Genomic DNA, 17,708 nt, shown 5'->3' with positions numbered 1-17,708 from the left:
AAAGTCTTGAAACATACCCAAATAAAATTGCAGCACTTGAATTAAAACAGGGATTTTATGAGGGATTTAGATTACATTACAATGGTCCAAGGATTCATTGTATGTCAAAAAATTTAACATCAGCCTCTGATCATCATGAGGAATTGTTGGATAAAGTTAGGAAAGAGGTAGAGATGGGTAGGATTATGGGACCTTTTCTTAATATTCCATTAGCTAATCTCCATATTTCACCTGTAGGAATAGTACCAAAGTCAGATGGGGGGTGGCGTATGATCACGCACCTTTCATATCCAAAGTTCAAAAGCATAAATCACTTCATAGACCCAGATTTATGTTCTGTCCATTACTCATCATTTGACAATGAAATGATAGCTAATCTTGGGAAAGGGGCCTTGCTTGGTAAAGTAGACATCAAAAGTGCTTTTAGACTTATTCCTGTAAACCCAAGCGATTTTGATTTGTTGGGCTTTTCAATTAATTCTTTATTTTACATAGATAAGTGTTTACCTATGGGGTGCTCAATAAGTTGCAAAATTTGGGAAACTTTTGCCACATTTCTGCATTGGTTAACAAAAGTTCGGTCAGGGTTAGATTCATTGGATCACTACCTTGATGATTTTATTTTTGCTGGAAGGTTAGGAACAAACAATTGTCAAAAACTAATGTCAGAGTTTATAAATATGTGTACTGAGCTCGGTATTCCATTAGCAGAGGATAAGACCATTGGCCCTGTTTCTGTACTTACATTTCTAGGATTAGAGATTGATACCATCAATATGTTGATTTGGATCCCTCAGGCAAAAGTTGATATTCTAAAACAAATTATACATGACTTTTTGGCAAGAAAATCAGTTTTATTGAAAGAACTAGAATCATTAGTAGGAATGTTAAATTTCTTTGGAAAAGCAATAAGGTCTAGTAGGGCATTCAATCGTAGGTTTTACGATGCTATGAGTGGTGCCTCAGAAGCTCATCATCATGTGAGGTTATCAGTTGAGTTGAAGGAGGATTTATATATGTGGTCTAAGTTTTTAGAGGAGTTCAATGGGAATTCCTATTTTCCAGATAAAGAGTGGATAAGTTCAGATGTACTAAAATTATATACAGATAGTGCAGGAAGTGCAGAGCTTGGATGCGGTGCATATTTTCAGGGTAAATGGGTGTTTTTTCATTAGCATGGCAAAGGACTGATATTCTTAGAGATATGACATTTCTAGAGCTAGTTCCCCTAGTATTAGCAATTAGTTTATGGGGTCATGACCTTAAGTGCAAAAAGGTTTTATTTCACATTGACAATCTTGCTTTAGTCAGAATAGTAAACAAACAAACTTCCAAGTCCAAGAGAGTAATGAAGCTAGTTAGGCAATTGGTATTGATGCTTATGGAGTGTAATTGTATTTTTCAAGCTAAACACATTATTAGTAGTACTAATAGTATTTCTGATTCTATTTCTCGCAAGCAGTGGTGACGGTTCAAGGAATCGGCTCCAGAAGCAAAGAAAAGTCCAGAACCCATTCCAACCAATTTTCTTCATTTGATTTGCAGTTGAAAGTAGAAAAACTATTGGATGCCTCCTTATCAAAGAATACAAAGCTAGCATACGATACTGGAATAACTGCATTTCAAAAATTTAGGGATGAATTTAGCTTTTCAAATATTTGGCCTCCACCCCCAGAGCATGTTGTTCAATTTATAGCATATTTATCTCTGAAAAAGTTTACTTCATCAACTGCTAGATTGTATCTATCAGCAATAAGTTTTGAGTGCAAGTCCAGAGGTCTAGTTGATATCACAAAGAATTTTTTGGTTTGTAAGATGTTAGAAGGCATGAAGAGATTATCAGTTAAGAAAGATCCAAGACTTCCAATTACCCCTTCTGTACTGTGTAAAATAATTCACATATCACCATCAGTCTGTACAAATTTGTATGAGTCTCGTCTCTTTCAAGCGGCATACATGTTAGCATTTTTTGGGCTTTTGAGAGTTGGGGAATTAACACTGTCAAAGGGAAATAGTTTTGATACTATCATTCATAGGTCAGACATTAACTCTGATTGTGACAATTCTAAAATGTATTTGACCATAAGACATTCCAAAAATGACCAGTATGGGAGAGGGGTTACCATTTGCATTGAAAAAACTGGTACTCTCCAGTGCCCAGTTAGGTACATGCTAGAGTTTCTGTCTATAAGACCTGCAGTCAATGAACCATTATTCTGCCATCTTGACCATTGTCCTCTAACCAGATATCAATTTACAGCAGTTTTACATAAAACAATAAATCTTCTTGGGTTTCAGAGCTGTAGCTATAAAGCCCATTCTTTTAGAATCGGGGCTGCAACTACTGCTTACCAACAAGGGTGTGATCCAGATTATATCAGGGAGGCAGGTAGATGGAAGTCACAAGTTTACAAGTCTTATATTAATAAATTATGTTTGTAAAATTTATGCTTTACAGGTCATTCTACTGTTTGGTGTGTTGGGTCATCTATAGTTAAGCATGCCTTTCAGGCCGCCTTGCTTAGGACAGGAGGGGTTCACTTAGGATTGGAAAGGTTAGGGATGGATATCTGGTGGCAAGGCTACTCAGGTTTAAAGTTAATTAATTTAAAGAAAAAAGTACTGTTATTAGCCAAATATGAAGATTATCCCGACTTCTTGCTCATTCACTGTGGGGGGAACGATTTGGGGGAACCAGATTTACCTTTGTTTAAGCTTATTACAATAATGAAAGAAGATATAGAAAAATTATCGCAGCTCCTTCCCAATACAAGACTTGTTTGGTCCCAAATTTTGCCACGCCTTGCATACAGACACTCGTTAGACAATTCTGCCATGGAACGGGCGCGTGTACGATTGAATAGGCAGCTGCTTGTCAGGTACTTCATCTAGGAGGGGCTTATATCAAGCACCCAGATCTCATTAGGAACATAGAGTGTTTTTTGGCTAGTGATAAGGTGCACCTAGATCCGTTAGGCAATTCTGTATTCTTGAACAACATACAGAGGGGTCTTGAATATTTTAACAGTGGGTGTGGGTCAGTATTTCCTGACACCCACTGTTAAGATGGGTGGTTACCATTACATGTTGGTCGTGGGTCAGTTGAATGGGGCTCCCCATGTGTGGGGTGACCTTAAACTTTTAAGTTTTAGGTCATGTGGCATTTGCGCCCATCCATTCAACTGATTTTCAACCTTGTGCATCTGACTGTGTATGATATTTTGAAGGCATTGAACTGTAAACATCGGCTTGATATTTTATAATGTAAATACATTAACAATTTATTTCATTGTTCGCGGTCAACCCGGAACAAACAAATGCTGCTTGATTGTGCTGCTTATTTTATGCTTGTTGTTGCTATATTTGAATTTATTCAAAACTTTTTTATAATTAAAAAACATTAATAAGCTTAAAGGTAAATGACTGTTTGCGGTAAACCTGGAACATCCAAATAATTGATTTGCTTTGTATTGTGTTGTTGCTTGAATTTTGGGTCTGCCCTGCTTGGTGACCCTTTGCTGCTTATACATGTATATTATGCCACGACCAACAACGCCAAACAATAAATGTTTAAATATAAATATTAATGTTTTTCATTTCCTCTATATAGATAATTGTATATATGTATCTATTATTATAGACGCAAGTTATTATGTCTGTATGTCTATTATTTTAGACATGATTATTATGTCTGCCTGTCTATTTTAAAAAGACACGAGTTATTATGTATGTCTTTTATTAAAGACATGAGTTATCATGTCTGTATGTCTATTTTTATAGACATGTGTTATTATGTCTCTATGTCTATTATTACAGACATGAGTTACTTTGTCTGTATGTCTATCATTATAGACATTAGTGCATGCTACCTAAGGGTTTTTTCTTCATTGAGCAATGTTACCTATTTTCTTGAATAAGTGACGTTTGCGCCTCTGCCACCGGTCAGCCGTGAGTTATTGTGTCTCTATTATTGTAGACATGAGTTATTATGTCTGTCTTTTATTATCATTATGTCTCTATGTCTATTATTATAGACAGGAGTTATTATGTCTATAATTTATCTAATTAATCTATTATTATAGACATGACTTATTATGTCTGTATGACTATTATTACAGACAAGAGATATTATGTCTGTGTGTCTATTATTATAGACATGACTTATTATGTCTGTATATCTATTACTATAGACATGAGTTATTATAAAACCCTGAAAGAACAAAAGAGAAAGTGGTGGACTTAAAAAGGATTTGATCCCAGGGTTCTTGAATTCTAGACAAGTGTTAAAATTATTCTGATGCCACATACAAGTACTTTGAAATTGATATTTAAAAAATGCTTAAGTTTCTCAGATTGGATCTCAGTATCTACGATGTTCCGACAATTTGTTGGAATTCTGATGAGTACTAAACTGTGCTCTTTTTTAGCGGACATGTTTTGTATTCTTATGTAGCAGAATTTATTCAGGAAGTTCTACATAAAAAAGGTCTTGCTTTTGCCGTCAATTCAACATTTATATACATTGAAGTTTTATCCATTAACAATGGTTATTTTCTTACACACACATATATATATATATATATATATATCCACTGAACCCGAAATAAGACACCACACAAAGAGTCTTACATGGCAGTTTCATATTTGGATGTTTTAAGAGAAAGACATTGATGGTAAACTAGCTACTTAACTTTATGTTTAACATGCTGACTTCATCTTTCCTATCGTCAACTTCCCTTACTTGTGTAGCAATATACCAGAGCTGTTTGTTATTACGGAAATTCCGTATTTATCACGAATTTTTATTTTAAAATACGGATTGGCCTCCAAAAATTACGCTTCTGTGTCATGATTCGAATTTTAATTCTTTTTATGTCGTATTAACTTTAGCAATGATGGGAATGTACATAAAAATCATAATTACACTGATATATAGATAATAAGATCGCCATTTAATATGCATGATACATGCTGACAAAACGGATATTAATTCTCATCTTAAAATTATCAAATGTACATTAGAAAATTATAGCAATGTATTGCCAACAATGAAAAGCTCAAATTATGGAGAGAAACCATTCCAACTACTGAAAACTGCAAAATAGGGTAAACAGTTCTGTTATACCAGTTTGTCTTGGTAATTCTCTCCCTCTGTCCACGATATTAACTACCCATGTCCCTGACTCGGCATGTTACATGCATTTCGGGACTGGGTCCTCTCCCCCACACGAGGAGACCTTGAACTTTAGCTATACTTGAGTATATTAAGATGTCTCGTTTAGTGAACAAGTGTAAACATCAGAAATATATGCATTTCAAAACACAGCCAGATATTTTAAAACTCTCGTATACAAAAAAAAATATAATTTAAAATTTGATAGAATGAAAATGAAGAAATTCAAATTATAAACAGATGTATAAAAATGCTAACGATTTTTCACATTTTATACTAAATATAACCCTCAATTTAATTAATGTGTACATTGTGTTTAAAATTAACGAACATGAAATAATGAACTTTATATTGTGTTCACAATTATATGAATGCAAATAAACATTCAATGTTTGAAAGTAAATGACTTCATAAAGTTATAGAGGTATTAGTTGGATTTAAAAGCATCGTTTTGAGCTATGATTTACAATTAGTCCAACAAGATAGGGCCTACTCATGAAAATCTACTCAAGTGGTCACTGTATGAATAATATGGCTTAAGTTTGCAAACTTCCAGACTAAAATGGAACTGTACAGGATAATTGGGACACAAAAGTTCAATTATCAAAAAGAATTTCATCTGACATTCTAGGAAGCCCCTGCGTCAGCAACAAAACACCACATCCGTAGACTTCCTGTTTATCGTAAAGTCACTCGAAAAGAGTGGGTATTATAATATTTTGTTACGACAAAGGTTAATCATGTGGTCAAAATTCTCTTTTAAGGAAATTAAAAGATGTTTGAATTCCCAGTAAGTGATGAGAGTAATATTTGATGTAGATGTACTGTCCTAGGAAACACATTATCCGTCTATCGTTTTCACTTTTGTTTTCGCAAATATTTTTTAAAAAGACAGAGGATTCTGAAATCCATTAAATGGTCAGTTCAAATCCTCTATATCTGCACTGTATTGCGCGCATTATCACCAGATGAAATATATACTGAAACGCAATTAAAAGAAACGCAACATCCTATTTTAGGGGGAAATTTTATACATCCCCTACTACCAAAACTCCGTCACCATAAGAGGAAAACACGTCAGGTTACTCTCTGAATTATTTTTTTGGTTTGTTTCTTATTTGCTACACTTAGTAATGAACTTAAACATTGTTTTCAGAACTATTTTAAAAAATTCAGGAATTGGGCTTATACAAAACTACTATAAATAGAACGCGTATCACATCCGTGTACATTACGTCCAGTGAACCCTAACTCCGTCACCAGGGCCATCTACAATATGTCAACGTATTAATTAGAATTTTTTTTCCAGTTTAGTTTTTTCTCCCTTCTACTTAAACTTGTAAACATAATGTAAACACACAGACTTGCACGTAGGCATATTTTTCATGAAGCGCTAGCGCGCTTCATGAAATATGCCTGCGTGACAAGTCTGTACGATTTACACACCAATAACTCACACAAAACTTAAAAACATTCCTTAATTAATCCTTTGGCAAAGACCTTCATAAATATGACTGACATGTAAAAATGAGCATATTGACGCACATTTGGATGTATCGATGGAATAGCGCATAAAGGAAAAAAGTACTTACTGATTTCACATAAAATACGATATATACAATATATCACATGTAATTGTTATTTATTTTTGACGCATTCTTGAACTTGACTGTTACAGAATCTCGGCATTTGATTGTAGATTTTCAGCATGTAAAAAATGACGTCACAATCGCATTCGTTTACAAACAGCGCGGAGTTTCCCGAAAGTGACGGAGTTAGGGTAGTGACGGAGTTAGGGGGTTTGGCGATATTTATAGAATATAATCCTGTATCTAAAAAGTAACAGTTGAATGATTTTCATGCCATTACCGGAAGTTAAGTTTGAGTCCGCTTAACAACAAGTTCAGACACTGGAAGAATATGTAACACAAAAATACATTGCATGTAGTATAAATTAAAAATCTTAAAAAAAAAAAAAAATAAAACGTAGTTTGAATTTTACATTTTTTTTTTTATTGTTGCGGGTCTTATACCACTTACATAAGTAAATGAACATTGATGCAGCAAAGTCAAACGTTTATGTACAGATGAGTCCTCAGCGGGGAGTTTTGCATCAAGGTGTACATCGGGTCACGTGCTCCCTCATTAGTGTTAGCCTGGTAACACAACCTTTATTTATAGAATGTGACGCAGACAAGGAGACCTGGTGAAAAAACTTTTTGCATATTTCTAACAAATTATTTATAGAAAAAGAATGAAGAAAGTATATTACCATTAATGTTTTGTTTTATAAGAGAAATTCTTAATTAGTTAAGTTAAATTTGTTTAATTTAGTGCTTGTATTGCCGCAAAGGTGTTTGGTTGAGCATACGTACTATATTCTTACTCGTATTTGATTTGGCGGTGAGGAAGCAGCATTTCCGGTTGAACACCGTAACATAAGCCGGCTATTGCTCTACGAGCAATGAGCCCGGCTAAAAATCAAAAAACTGCATGTTTAACAAAACAATTGGCAATAAAATGGGGTTTTAAGGGTTTGTATCTGTTCATCATAAGTAATGCAGGAATAATCCGAAAAATAAATTCTCCTTTCTTTTCCGTAAGAATTGCCAAGGCTTCCTGAAAATGACTTAATAAAGCATTTCCATTGCTCTAGCTGGAAAATCTCAAAGTAAAGGTGATAGAGAGTTGCAGATGCAAATATGCACTACATCACACCTAAACAGGCTCTTACGTATCATTAGCATGAATGACAGTCCTTGGACCGGAAGTCCAAGGGTTACTACACTGCGCTACTACACTGAACCAAGGGTAACTACACTGCGTTACTACACTGAACCTACTGCATCGTAGAAATCAAGCTGCAGTTGTTGTGCATGGCAGTCTTGCACGCTGTAATTGAATGGCCGGGGTGGGGGGTGTTTTAACAGTCATGTGTTCCTTTCTAAAGTTAAAAGATAATCTTTTAACATATTTATCAAATCTCTAATGTTTTTAAATCGAGTTTTACCTTATTGTATTCATTTTTGAAAATTATCATATAAAAAATTTAAATATTTGTAGATAACTGCTTGTTGCGTTTCTTTTGCGTTTCAGTATATGTGCATGGCCATAGAAACAGAGGGGGGGGGGGTTACGCCCAATAATTTTGTCGATATATAGTACATGTATACTATTGAAAACATAGCTACTTTATACTCAATAATATAAGGTCTGATGTCTTTTTTTTTTAGCTTGTGAAGGATTTTTAGCTTGGTAATGCCCTCCAAACTGAAAATGTTTGGTTGTGCCCCCTCCCCCAAACTGAAATTGCTTCCTATAGGCCTGATGTGAATGTTAAGTTCATTTGGCTTTTCAATGTAAACTATCTAGAATAAAGATTTTTTATATGTTTATATCATTAAATTAACAAGGAAATAAAATTTTCAAAAAATCGAAACATGGGTCTGATGATTACTTAAAGTTCACATGCATGATAGGTTATATTTGCGAACAACATCATTATTTACGAAATGCTGACGTCAACCGAGGTTGTTGAAATCCCTGTAACATTATAAGCTGTCAGTAGTCTGTCTCTAAAAATTGATCGTGCATGCTCTTGAGTATCGAATAAGGTGGGAGACGTAAATACCATACGCATGCAGGTGATAGTGGAATATTACTACTTAAATAAGGAAAGTTGACGATGGAGAAGTCAATAAAACATCCAAATATGAAACAGATTTTGCGGACTCTGTGGTATCTTTTGTTTCGAGCTCACTGCATGGGATAAAGTCGACATATGAATGGAAGTAACTATTGTTAATTGACATAACATCGTCGATATATCTGAGTATCGAGTTGAATGCCTAAGCAAATGTTTTATTCTCATGTAAAATTTTTTTTTTAAAAATTCTGCTTCAGAGAAATATAAAAACATAACAAGAGGCCCATGGGCCACATCGCTCACCTGAGCACATTGGCTAGGCAAAAGCACAAATCACTTCAGTATTGAAAAGATTACCTGGGGTGGGGGAGGGGGGGGGGCTTGAATTGTAAACTACCTGATGATGCTTCCATGTCAATATAACAAATGGCTTTATTGTACTTGAGAAGATTTTAAAAAAAATTTCCCATATATTCCTTTGTAAAAATTGGATCCTCCATTGTGGCTCCTCCCTATCCCAGGGGTCATCATTTGAACTTGAATCTACACTACCTGAGGATGCTTCCATATCAATATGACTAAACATAGCTTTCCTGTTCTTGAGAAGAAATATTTTTTCTATATGTTCTTATGTAAAACTTTCGATCCCCCAATGGGCCCCATCCAACCCCTGGGGGTCATCATTAAACAAAATTGAATATACACTACCTGAGGATGCTTCCATATCAAAATGACTAATCATGGTTTGCAGTTCTTCAGAAGGATATTTTCCTATATATTTCTATTTAAGACTTTGATCCTCCATTGTGGCCCCATCCTACCCATGGGGGTCATGATTTGAACAAAATAGAATCTACACTACCTGAGGATGCTTCCACATAAATATGATCAATCAAGGCTTTGCTGTTCCTAAGAAGAAGACTTTTAAAATTTTTCCTATACATTTCTATGTAAAACTTTGATCCTCCATTGTGGCCCCGCCCTACCCCCGGGGGTCATGATTTGAATAAATTTGAATCTACACTACCTGTGGATGTTTCCATATAAATATGAACAATCTGGGCTTTGCTGTTCCTGAGAAGAAGATTTTTCCTATATATTTCTATGTACAACTTTGATAGTCCATTGCGGCCCTGCCCTACCCCTGGTGGTCATGCTTTGAACAAACTTGAATCTACACTACCTGAGGACGCTTCCATATAAATATGACTCATCATGGCTTTGCTGTTCTTGAGAAGAAGATTTTTAAAGATTTTTCCTATATATATATTTCTATATAAAACTTTAATACTCCATTGTGGCCACACCCTACCCCCGGGGGTCATGATTTGAACAAACTTGAATCTACACTACCTGAGGATGCTTCCATATAAATATGACTCATCATGACTTTGTTGTTCTTGAGAAGATGATTTTTAAAGATTTTTCCTATATATTTCTATGTAAAACTTTCATCCTCCATTGTGGCCACGCCCTACCCCCAGGGGTCATAGTTTGTACAAACTTGAATCTACACTACCTGAGGATGCTTCCATATAAATATGACTCATCATGGCTTTGCTGTTCTTGAGAAGAAGATTTTTAAAGATTTTTCCAATACATTTCTATGTAAAACTTTGATCCTCCATTGTGGCCACGCCCTACCCCCGGGGGTCATGATTTGAACAAACTTGAATCTACACTACCTGAGGATGCTTCCATATAAATATGACTCATCATGGCTTTGCTGTTCTTGAGAAGAAGATTTTTAAAGATTTTTCCTATATATTTCTATGTAAAACTTTGATCCTCCATTGTGGCCCCGCCCTACCCCCGGGGGTCATGGTTTCAACAAACTTGAATCTACACTACCTGAGGATGCTTCCATATAAATATGACTCATCATGGCTTTGCTGTTCTTGAGAAGAAGATTTTTAAAGATTTTTCCTATATATTTCTATGTAAAACTTTGATCCTCCATTGTGGCCCCGCCCTACCCCCAGGGGTCATGATTTGAACAAACTTGAATCTACACTACCTGAGGATGCTTCCACATGAGTTTCATCTTTCCTGGCCCTATGGTTCTGGAGAAGAAGATTTTAAAATGTTGCCATTATTTTTTCACTAATTCCTAATTATCTCCCCTTGATAGAGGGCGTGGCCCTTCATTTGAACAAACTTGAATCCCCTTTACCCAAGGATACTTTGTTGCAAGTTTGGTTGAAATTGGCCCAGTGGTTCTTGAGAAGAAGTCGAAAATGTGAAAAGTTTACAGACAGACAGACAGACAGACAGACAGACGGACAGACAGACAGACGGACGCCGGACAAAATGTGATCAGAAAAGCTCACTTGAGCTTTCAGCTCAGGTGAGCTAAAAACAGGTCGGTTAATAAAGGAGCACAATTAGTGCCCATCGCATTTAAAACAGATTGTTCCTAGATCTGGTCTCCGAAGACTATATAAATGTTGTCAATGAGAAACTCCAGCATTCTTTTAAACTCAACATCAAAGTTCTTGTATGTAGAACTTGATGCTGTCGTAAGACAGTAATACCTGCACTAAGGTATTTGCCTCTAAATGCAGCCGCCTTCATATTTGGGTAACCAGGGAAGAAGCCACAATAATTCTATTATTAACACAGAATATATACATGTTATTGTTAAATCGAACATAAAATGCTCAGGTGAACATGCGGCCCATGAGCCTCTAATATGTATTTCTTATATACTTAATTCATTACCAGTCTGAAATTACAGAATTTAATGATGTAAATTCTGTTTAAAAGTGAATTTTTGAAAGAAGATTTTTGTTTAAAAAAAAAGGGGGTGGTAAAATTTGGCCCATAATTGGAGTTTGTCGAATCTATTGTCAAAACAACAAATGTTGTCAATTTTTTTTTTTAGAGCATAGTGTTTTGGCTTAACTTATAAAAAAAAAAAAATAGATGCCAAAATGACAACTTCTGGAATTGATCGAACCGCAACTGGAGTTGGACTTGAGTCACACTACCAGTACTAGTTTTACCATCATCATTATTGGATTTCACATGGTGTAAACATCATTATGTCAGTAAAAATTTATAGTGTGTTTTGTATGGAACATATATTATTTTATGAAGTTAACAGTACCAATAACATGAGCGAAGTACATTATATCTGTGGGGTGCCATTAAAAGTTTAGGTATAGAACGTGCAAAATAATATGAAATGCAAATGGTTAGGGGCCTTTAGTTTAAAAAGGGTCAAAGAATCATTGGATGCCACATGCAAGTTATACATTGAAGCAAATCCCTGGGGATCATTCCCACTCCCTGGAACTGGAAACAATCAAATAGCTTTAAATAAAATCGAAAGCCCCAAAGTCATCTTTGTATAATGACACATTAAATGATTCCCCGAGGCCTCTGCGACCACCCCCTGAAACTGAAAATGATATATATTTCAATAATGGTTGAAAACTTTTTCCCTTAACCATACATAATCTTGTTCCCTGTGTCATTATGTATTTAATGGTATAAAGGTTATGAACCCCTGGAGGTCATCCCCAGCCCCTGGAACTAGAAATGATTGCAATATAACCTGTTTCAAAATTGCATCATTGATACTAGTAATCTGCTTGACATTTCATTCATGACACCCTAGGGTCAACCCATCCTCCTAGATTTAGAGAAGAAAATCATTCAGAGACCAACCATTAAACTTTGTGTACATTTTCGTATATATATTCACAATTTTTTTTGTGTCAAAACAACGTACTGGTGTATACAATGTACATAAACAGCAAGGGGGCTGGGAAGGGGGGAAAAGGGAAGGAGTAATCTCGAACAACTCCTAAAATTTTGAATATTAACCCCTTTTCCCACTTGTCCTTATTATTTACTCCTCTTATAACACACATATTTATTTGTCAATAGATCATAGACTTTTGGTCATATTCCCAGCCCTTTCTTGAATCAGGAATGAGGGTATTAATATTTTAAGAATCCTTAAGAGTTAAACAGGTCTTACACAATCTCTTAAAAATTGATAAAGCTCTGTTACAGTAGTTGAATTAGCTATACTGGTTTAGCTTGATTTTGTAATTCAAAACACCTTGATTTAGCTATTTAATCATACTTTTTTTTAAATATGCAGTTTTTTCAACATGGATAAAAGTCACACTATGGTGACAAGGTTTACATTTTCAGCTCTGAACTATTCTGAAAACAATGCATGAAAAAAAATTGCTTTTCAAATATTGTGTCTCCTTCCGAGCATTTGCGATTATATACAGTCAAACCTCGTTATCTCGAACTCGGTGGGACCATGAAAAAAGAGATAACCGAGGATTTGAGATATTAGGGGTAAAATAATTAAAGAATAACTGGTTGGTACTTCCAATTTACTTCGACATATCCATGGTATTCGAGATATCAGTGTTCGAGATACCGAAGTTCAACCGACAGGTAAACATACCCCTTAGGGTATAATTATCATACATGGGCCTGTACAAAATTAAGTTTAAAAAAATCAATTATTGGCCCCCATTTAACCCCGAGGGTGAAAATGAAAATTCCAAAACCTTATTGTATATCTATTGGACATCCCCTTTCATATTCCACAAGATCAATCGGTTACTGATTAAAATAAAAGAGGAGTTTGAGGATGAAGAAAGTGTGACAGACGAACGGACGGACCAGTGTTACAATATACCCAGACTTTCTTTAGAAAGTGCGGGTATAATAAGAGTGATGTCTAATAAAATAATTTCGTTGATGACCAATCACAAGATATGAAAATTTTCGAGTTCCGTTTTTTTTATTAAAGAAGCAGTGCCTATGATATCAAAAAGCCTATAGTTTTTAATTTATAGTGAGAATGGGTTGAATTAAGTGTAAAATAAAGGCGTGCGTTTTGATGTTACTGATTTAAAAAAAAAAAAAAGAAAAGAAAAAAAAAATGGGGAAAAGATCAACTTATAGATGTTCACTGCACGGGATTTATGTGCGTACGGTTCACTGCTATATTTATTTGTATAGAACATTTAGTATATAGAGAATATTACAAACCAAAATCCATAGATATGTCACATATCAGCCCGAGGGTTGGTATGACATATGATATGGTTCTTAGTATGTAATATTCTAATCATATATTTTAAGTATATAATATATGAGTTCACATAGTCATTTAAGAAAATTTTGTGCATGTAAATGACCCTTTTCTTTAAAAGCTAATAGAGCCAATTTTAGGTCATTTTCAAACTAATAAAATCAACAAAATTTAGTACAAGAATTAAATTACATGTTTATTTCAATAAAGTCAAGTTAATTAACTTTTAAACTTTATATAAACGTTACTTTCAGTTGGATATGGCAGGCCCGTACCATCAGTTTCAAAATGGGGTAGCCCTCCTGCCCCCTCCCTGCGTTCTACGGGCCTGTTTGTAATTTTGCTCACCGGCCTGATACGCGATATAATTTTTTGGACCGGACGTTAATATTGGGTTTTGTGACATCACCCGTATTGCATAGCGCGGAATCGAAGTATTTCCTACTAAGTATATGATAAATGCATTTATATAATAACACACTCTTTGGATTTAACACGAAACAAAATTTGTTGTTTGTATCCCGATATTTCAAAGATCTATCAAAAAGCCTTGTTATTTATACAACTATCTTTAAATGTATTACGTTTTGGGTTTTGTGTCAGGTTCCACGCTAAAAGTATGAATTTTATATGTTTTTCTCCCGATTTCAAATACATTTAAAAAATTCTTTCAAAGGGGATCAAATAACGTAACTGCAAATTTTAACAGCAACTGTACATCAGAGAACTGTCCTTTTCAATTTGTGTAGAAAAAAAATTCTTGAGATATAAAAACAAAAACAAAAGCTTCATTAATCAATATTAAGAAACTTTCAAATTCCAATATACTTTAATCAATTATAAAGGCAACAAACAAGGATTTTGATATTTTAAATTATTTTCTTCCGAATTCTTCCGGTTGGTATGGCGGACTAGTCAGTGGCTCGCAGCTTGAGTAAGTATTTTGAAATGATATATATGGAAAGCAATATTTGTTAGTAAGTGTGTGGTGTAGAGTATGCCATATACTACCAGGACTAAGTGCAAATGGAAAAATAGTAACCCAACTAAGTGTGTTCGTCATAAAAGCTACGTGAGTCAAAACAAAGAGAGCGGAAACAAAGGGGTCAGTACATCTATCATGGCAGACGATGGTAAAGATGAGCCTGTTGGTGTAGAGGATTGAGTATGTGGATACTTGAGAAGAAAAGATTAACAAAACTTAAAAAAAATTTTTTCAGAGTTCACTCTTGTAGCGCCTAGTCTGTCGTGACTTCGATTCACCGTCCATTCCGTCGTCTTTGTTGTCGAAACTGCGGCAGGTCGGAAGGTTAGGAAGTTCGGGTATGTTGTCTATGGCTTCATACAACATTAGCGCCATTCCATTCATCATGTGACTATCGATGTGGCAATGCATAAACCACACCCCAGGGTTGTCGGCGATGATTCGGATTATAGCATATCCACCCATCGGCACCAACAAGGTGTCCTTTCGGACTGGGTTGTTTAGGTTAATACCTGGTATCAGTTTGTAGTCATTCCATGACTCGTCCCTCCAATAAGCATTATTACAATTGCTTTCATTATTCGGCAAATTCTTGTTACACTGGATATCTTCATTTGGTACTAGAGTATCTATTCCAGTTGAATCTTTTTCTACTTTCGGAAAGGCCATCTTCAAAACCTCAAATGTGTGGCCATGCATATGGATTGGATGGTTTAAACTACCCCCTTTTCCGAGATTGAGGAATACCATAATTATTTCCTTTTCGTAGGACAGATCTATGGTGTGAGTGCAGGAGCATGGGCTCTCATCGACACATCCTTCACATTTTGTATCCACTTCATCCGGTTCCAACAAAGCTGCTATTGTTGGCGGAATAAATTTGCGTCCATTAATTGAGGGACCACCTACGAATGCAAAATTTAGAAAAAACGTCTCAGAGTTTCTCGTTTCCTGAACATTTGATTCTGTAAATGTAGATTTAAGTTCAGAGACTGGCACGCAAGTCTTTTCTGGAGAATTTGGATAGATTTCGAATGGACAATTTAGCACTGTTCTGGTATTTTTTCTTCTATTTTCACAGCATTTTGCATTCTGCGACTCGATCTCCCTTTGTCCTTCCTTTCGTGACGAAAGATGTGACGTATCTTTTAGAAGATGTCGAGAAGATCCCAAGCTGTTGCCTGAGCTTACTCCTGTGACTCTCAAAAGGGCTAACCCTTTTATATTTTGGCTTTCTTTTAAGTCAGAACCAGTCAGTATTTTCACGATAATTTTATAATTATTTTGACAAGCGTTTTGCAGATCAAGTTCAAAATCATATCGTTCAGCCGGAAGAATAATGATTTGGTCTACGACTTTTGGTTCGACTGGAAAACCGTCAGTTTCTTTGACTATAAGTTTTAACCCTGGCACGGAAAGCAGCATGGTATCAGCGGAGCCTACGTGAATCACACGGAATACATGAGATTTGGTTCTGTCTACAATAAAATTTTCCAATGGTGCATTATTGCCATTGAATTCTCCTTTTCCATTGATAAGGATAGATTTTTGATCATTACCGGCACCTTTTAAATTAGCTTTAAACCGAGCAACTGGGTCGTACAAGTGGTTCCATTCCTGTAATTGCATAATGTATTGTCTTTCTGGAGGAATGTCATCGTCTCTTCTGAGAACTATAAAGGCCCCGTACAAACCCATTTCTCTCTGTATACCGACGTGGGAATGGTACCAGTAAGTACCGGCGAAGCGAGGACGGAATGTGTATATGAAATGTTGTCCTGGCAAAATTGGACACTGTGTAACGAACGCCACTCCGTCCATTGCAGGTGATCCAAACTGGTCAATGCCGTGCCAATGCATTGTGATAGCCTCGTTCATTAACTTATTTTTGACTTTAATGGTAATTTTCTGATCCTTGTACACGACAATATTAGGTCCTGGCATTTTTCCATTAGCGGTCAGTAAGTTTGTGGTTGTCAAGTTCCACCCGTCTGCTGTGTTCACACATTCTATCGGTACTTCCTCGTCACCATCAACAGTGAACAGAGAGCGGTCTTTGGCGTAGACTGGACCGTTCACGGGGTCAATCATTGTAAAGGAGTAATCGATTTCGAGGCTTCCATAACAAACATCATCTTCCTTAACACAGCTAAATCCAAACGCTGAATCGAATATGACGAGGGTAAGGAATAGAAAGACTTTTGCCTAAAATATGATACAGTAATCTTTTGACAATCGAAGAAGTATAAACAGTTATTCAATGTTGATACCAGACACATTTTTACTGTACGTCCTAGGATTAATTTTTTTCTTGAGGTTATGTTCAGCTAGGATAATGTAATTAAATCAATGCGAATTGATTCGATAGTATAACATTTGCGTTGGGACATATTTTGTTAAATGTTCAGAATATTTAAAGTTTAATAGGTTTAATTTATGATCTAAAAAATAAAACATACAATATATCATTGACTTTAAAAAACCACGTTTATAATTTCAAAAGTAATAATTATGGAGCAATTATTTTAATCTTACCATTACTAAGGCGCACCTTGCTGACCGGGAAAATGTGTTCTGTTGTTAGTTTTTTTTTTGTTTATATATTGCGTGTACATGTATATCCTTTGTTTCGTCATGTTTCTGTGAAGTATCAACTTATTATGTAACGTTATAGAAATAAAACCACATGCTTCATATGGTTTCCTTTGCGGATCTTGATTCACCTTGATTAATCATGAAAAACATCATTAAAATACTTTTAACATATTTTTTTCAAGTAGCTCTTTTCTGTAAAATCTGTTTTCAGTAGATAATTTATACAAAGAGTCGCCCC

At 35.3% G+C, this 17,708-nt stretch overlaps 1 protein-coding gene across 1 annotated transcript; it reads right to left on the bottom strand.

Annotated features, from left to right (window-relative positions):
* Positions 1-14,073: 14,073 nt before the first annotated feature.
* LOC133193118 (uncharacterized) lies at positions 14,074-17,479 on the bottom strand. The gene is made up of 2 exons (XM_061329093.1): positions 17,411-17,479; positions 14,074-17,080 (listed from the first exon to the last, which is right to left on the bottom strand). The coding sequence occupies exons 1-2, from the start codon at positions 17,411-17,413 to the stop codon at positions 15,107-15,109; spliced, it is 1,977 nt and encodes a 658-aa protein (XP_061185077.1). The 5' UTR covers positions 17,414-17,479; the 3' UTR covers positions 14,074-15,106.
* Between the last annotated feature and the right edge of the window lie 229 nt (positions 17,480-17,708).

Source organism: Saccostrea echinata, unplaced genomic scaffold (genome assembly GCF_033153115.1).
Source record: "Saccostrea echinata isolate AGI-Se365-2 ecotype Australia unplaced genomic scaffold, CSIRO_AGI_Sech_v1 ptg000001l, whole genome shotgun sequence".
NCBI lineage: Eukaryota > Metazoa > Mollusca > Bivalvia > Ostreida > Ostreidae > Saccostrea > Saccostrea echinata.
This window is presented reverse-complemented; position numbering and strand designations above follow the sequence as displayed.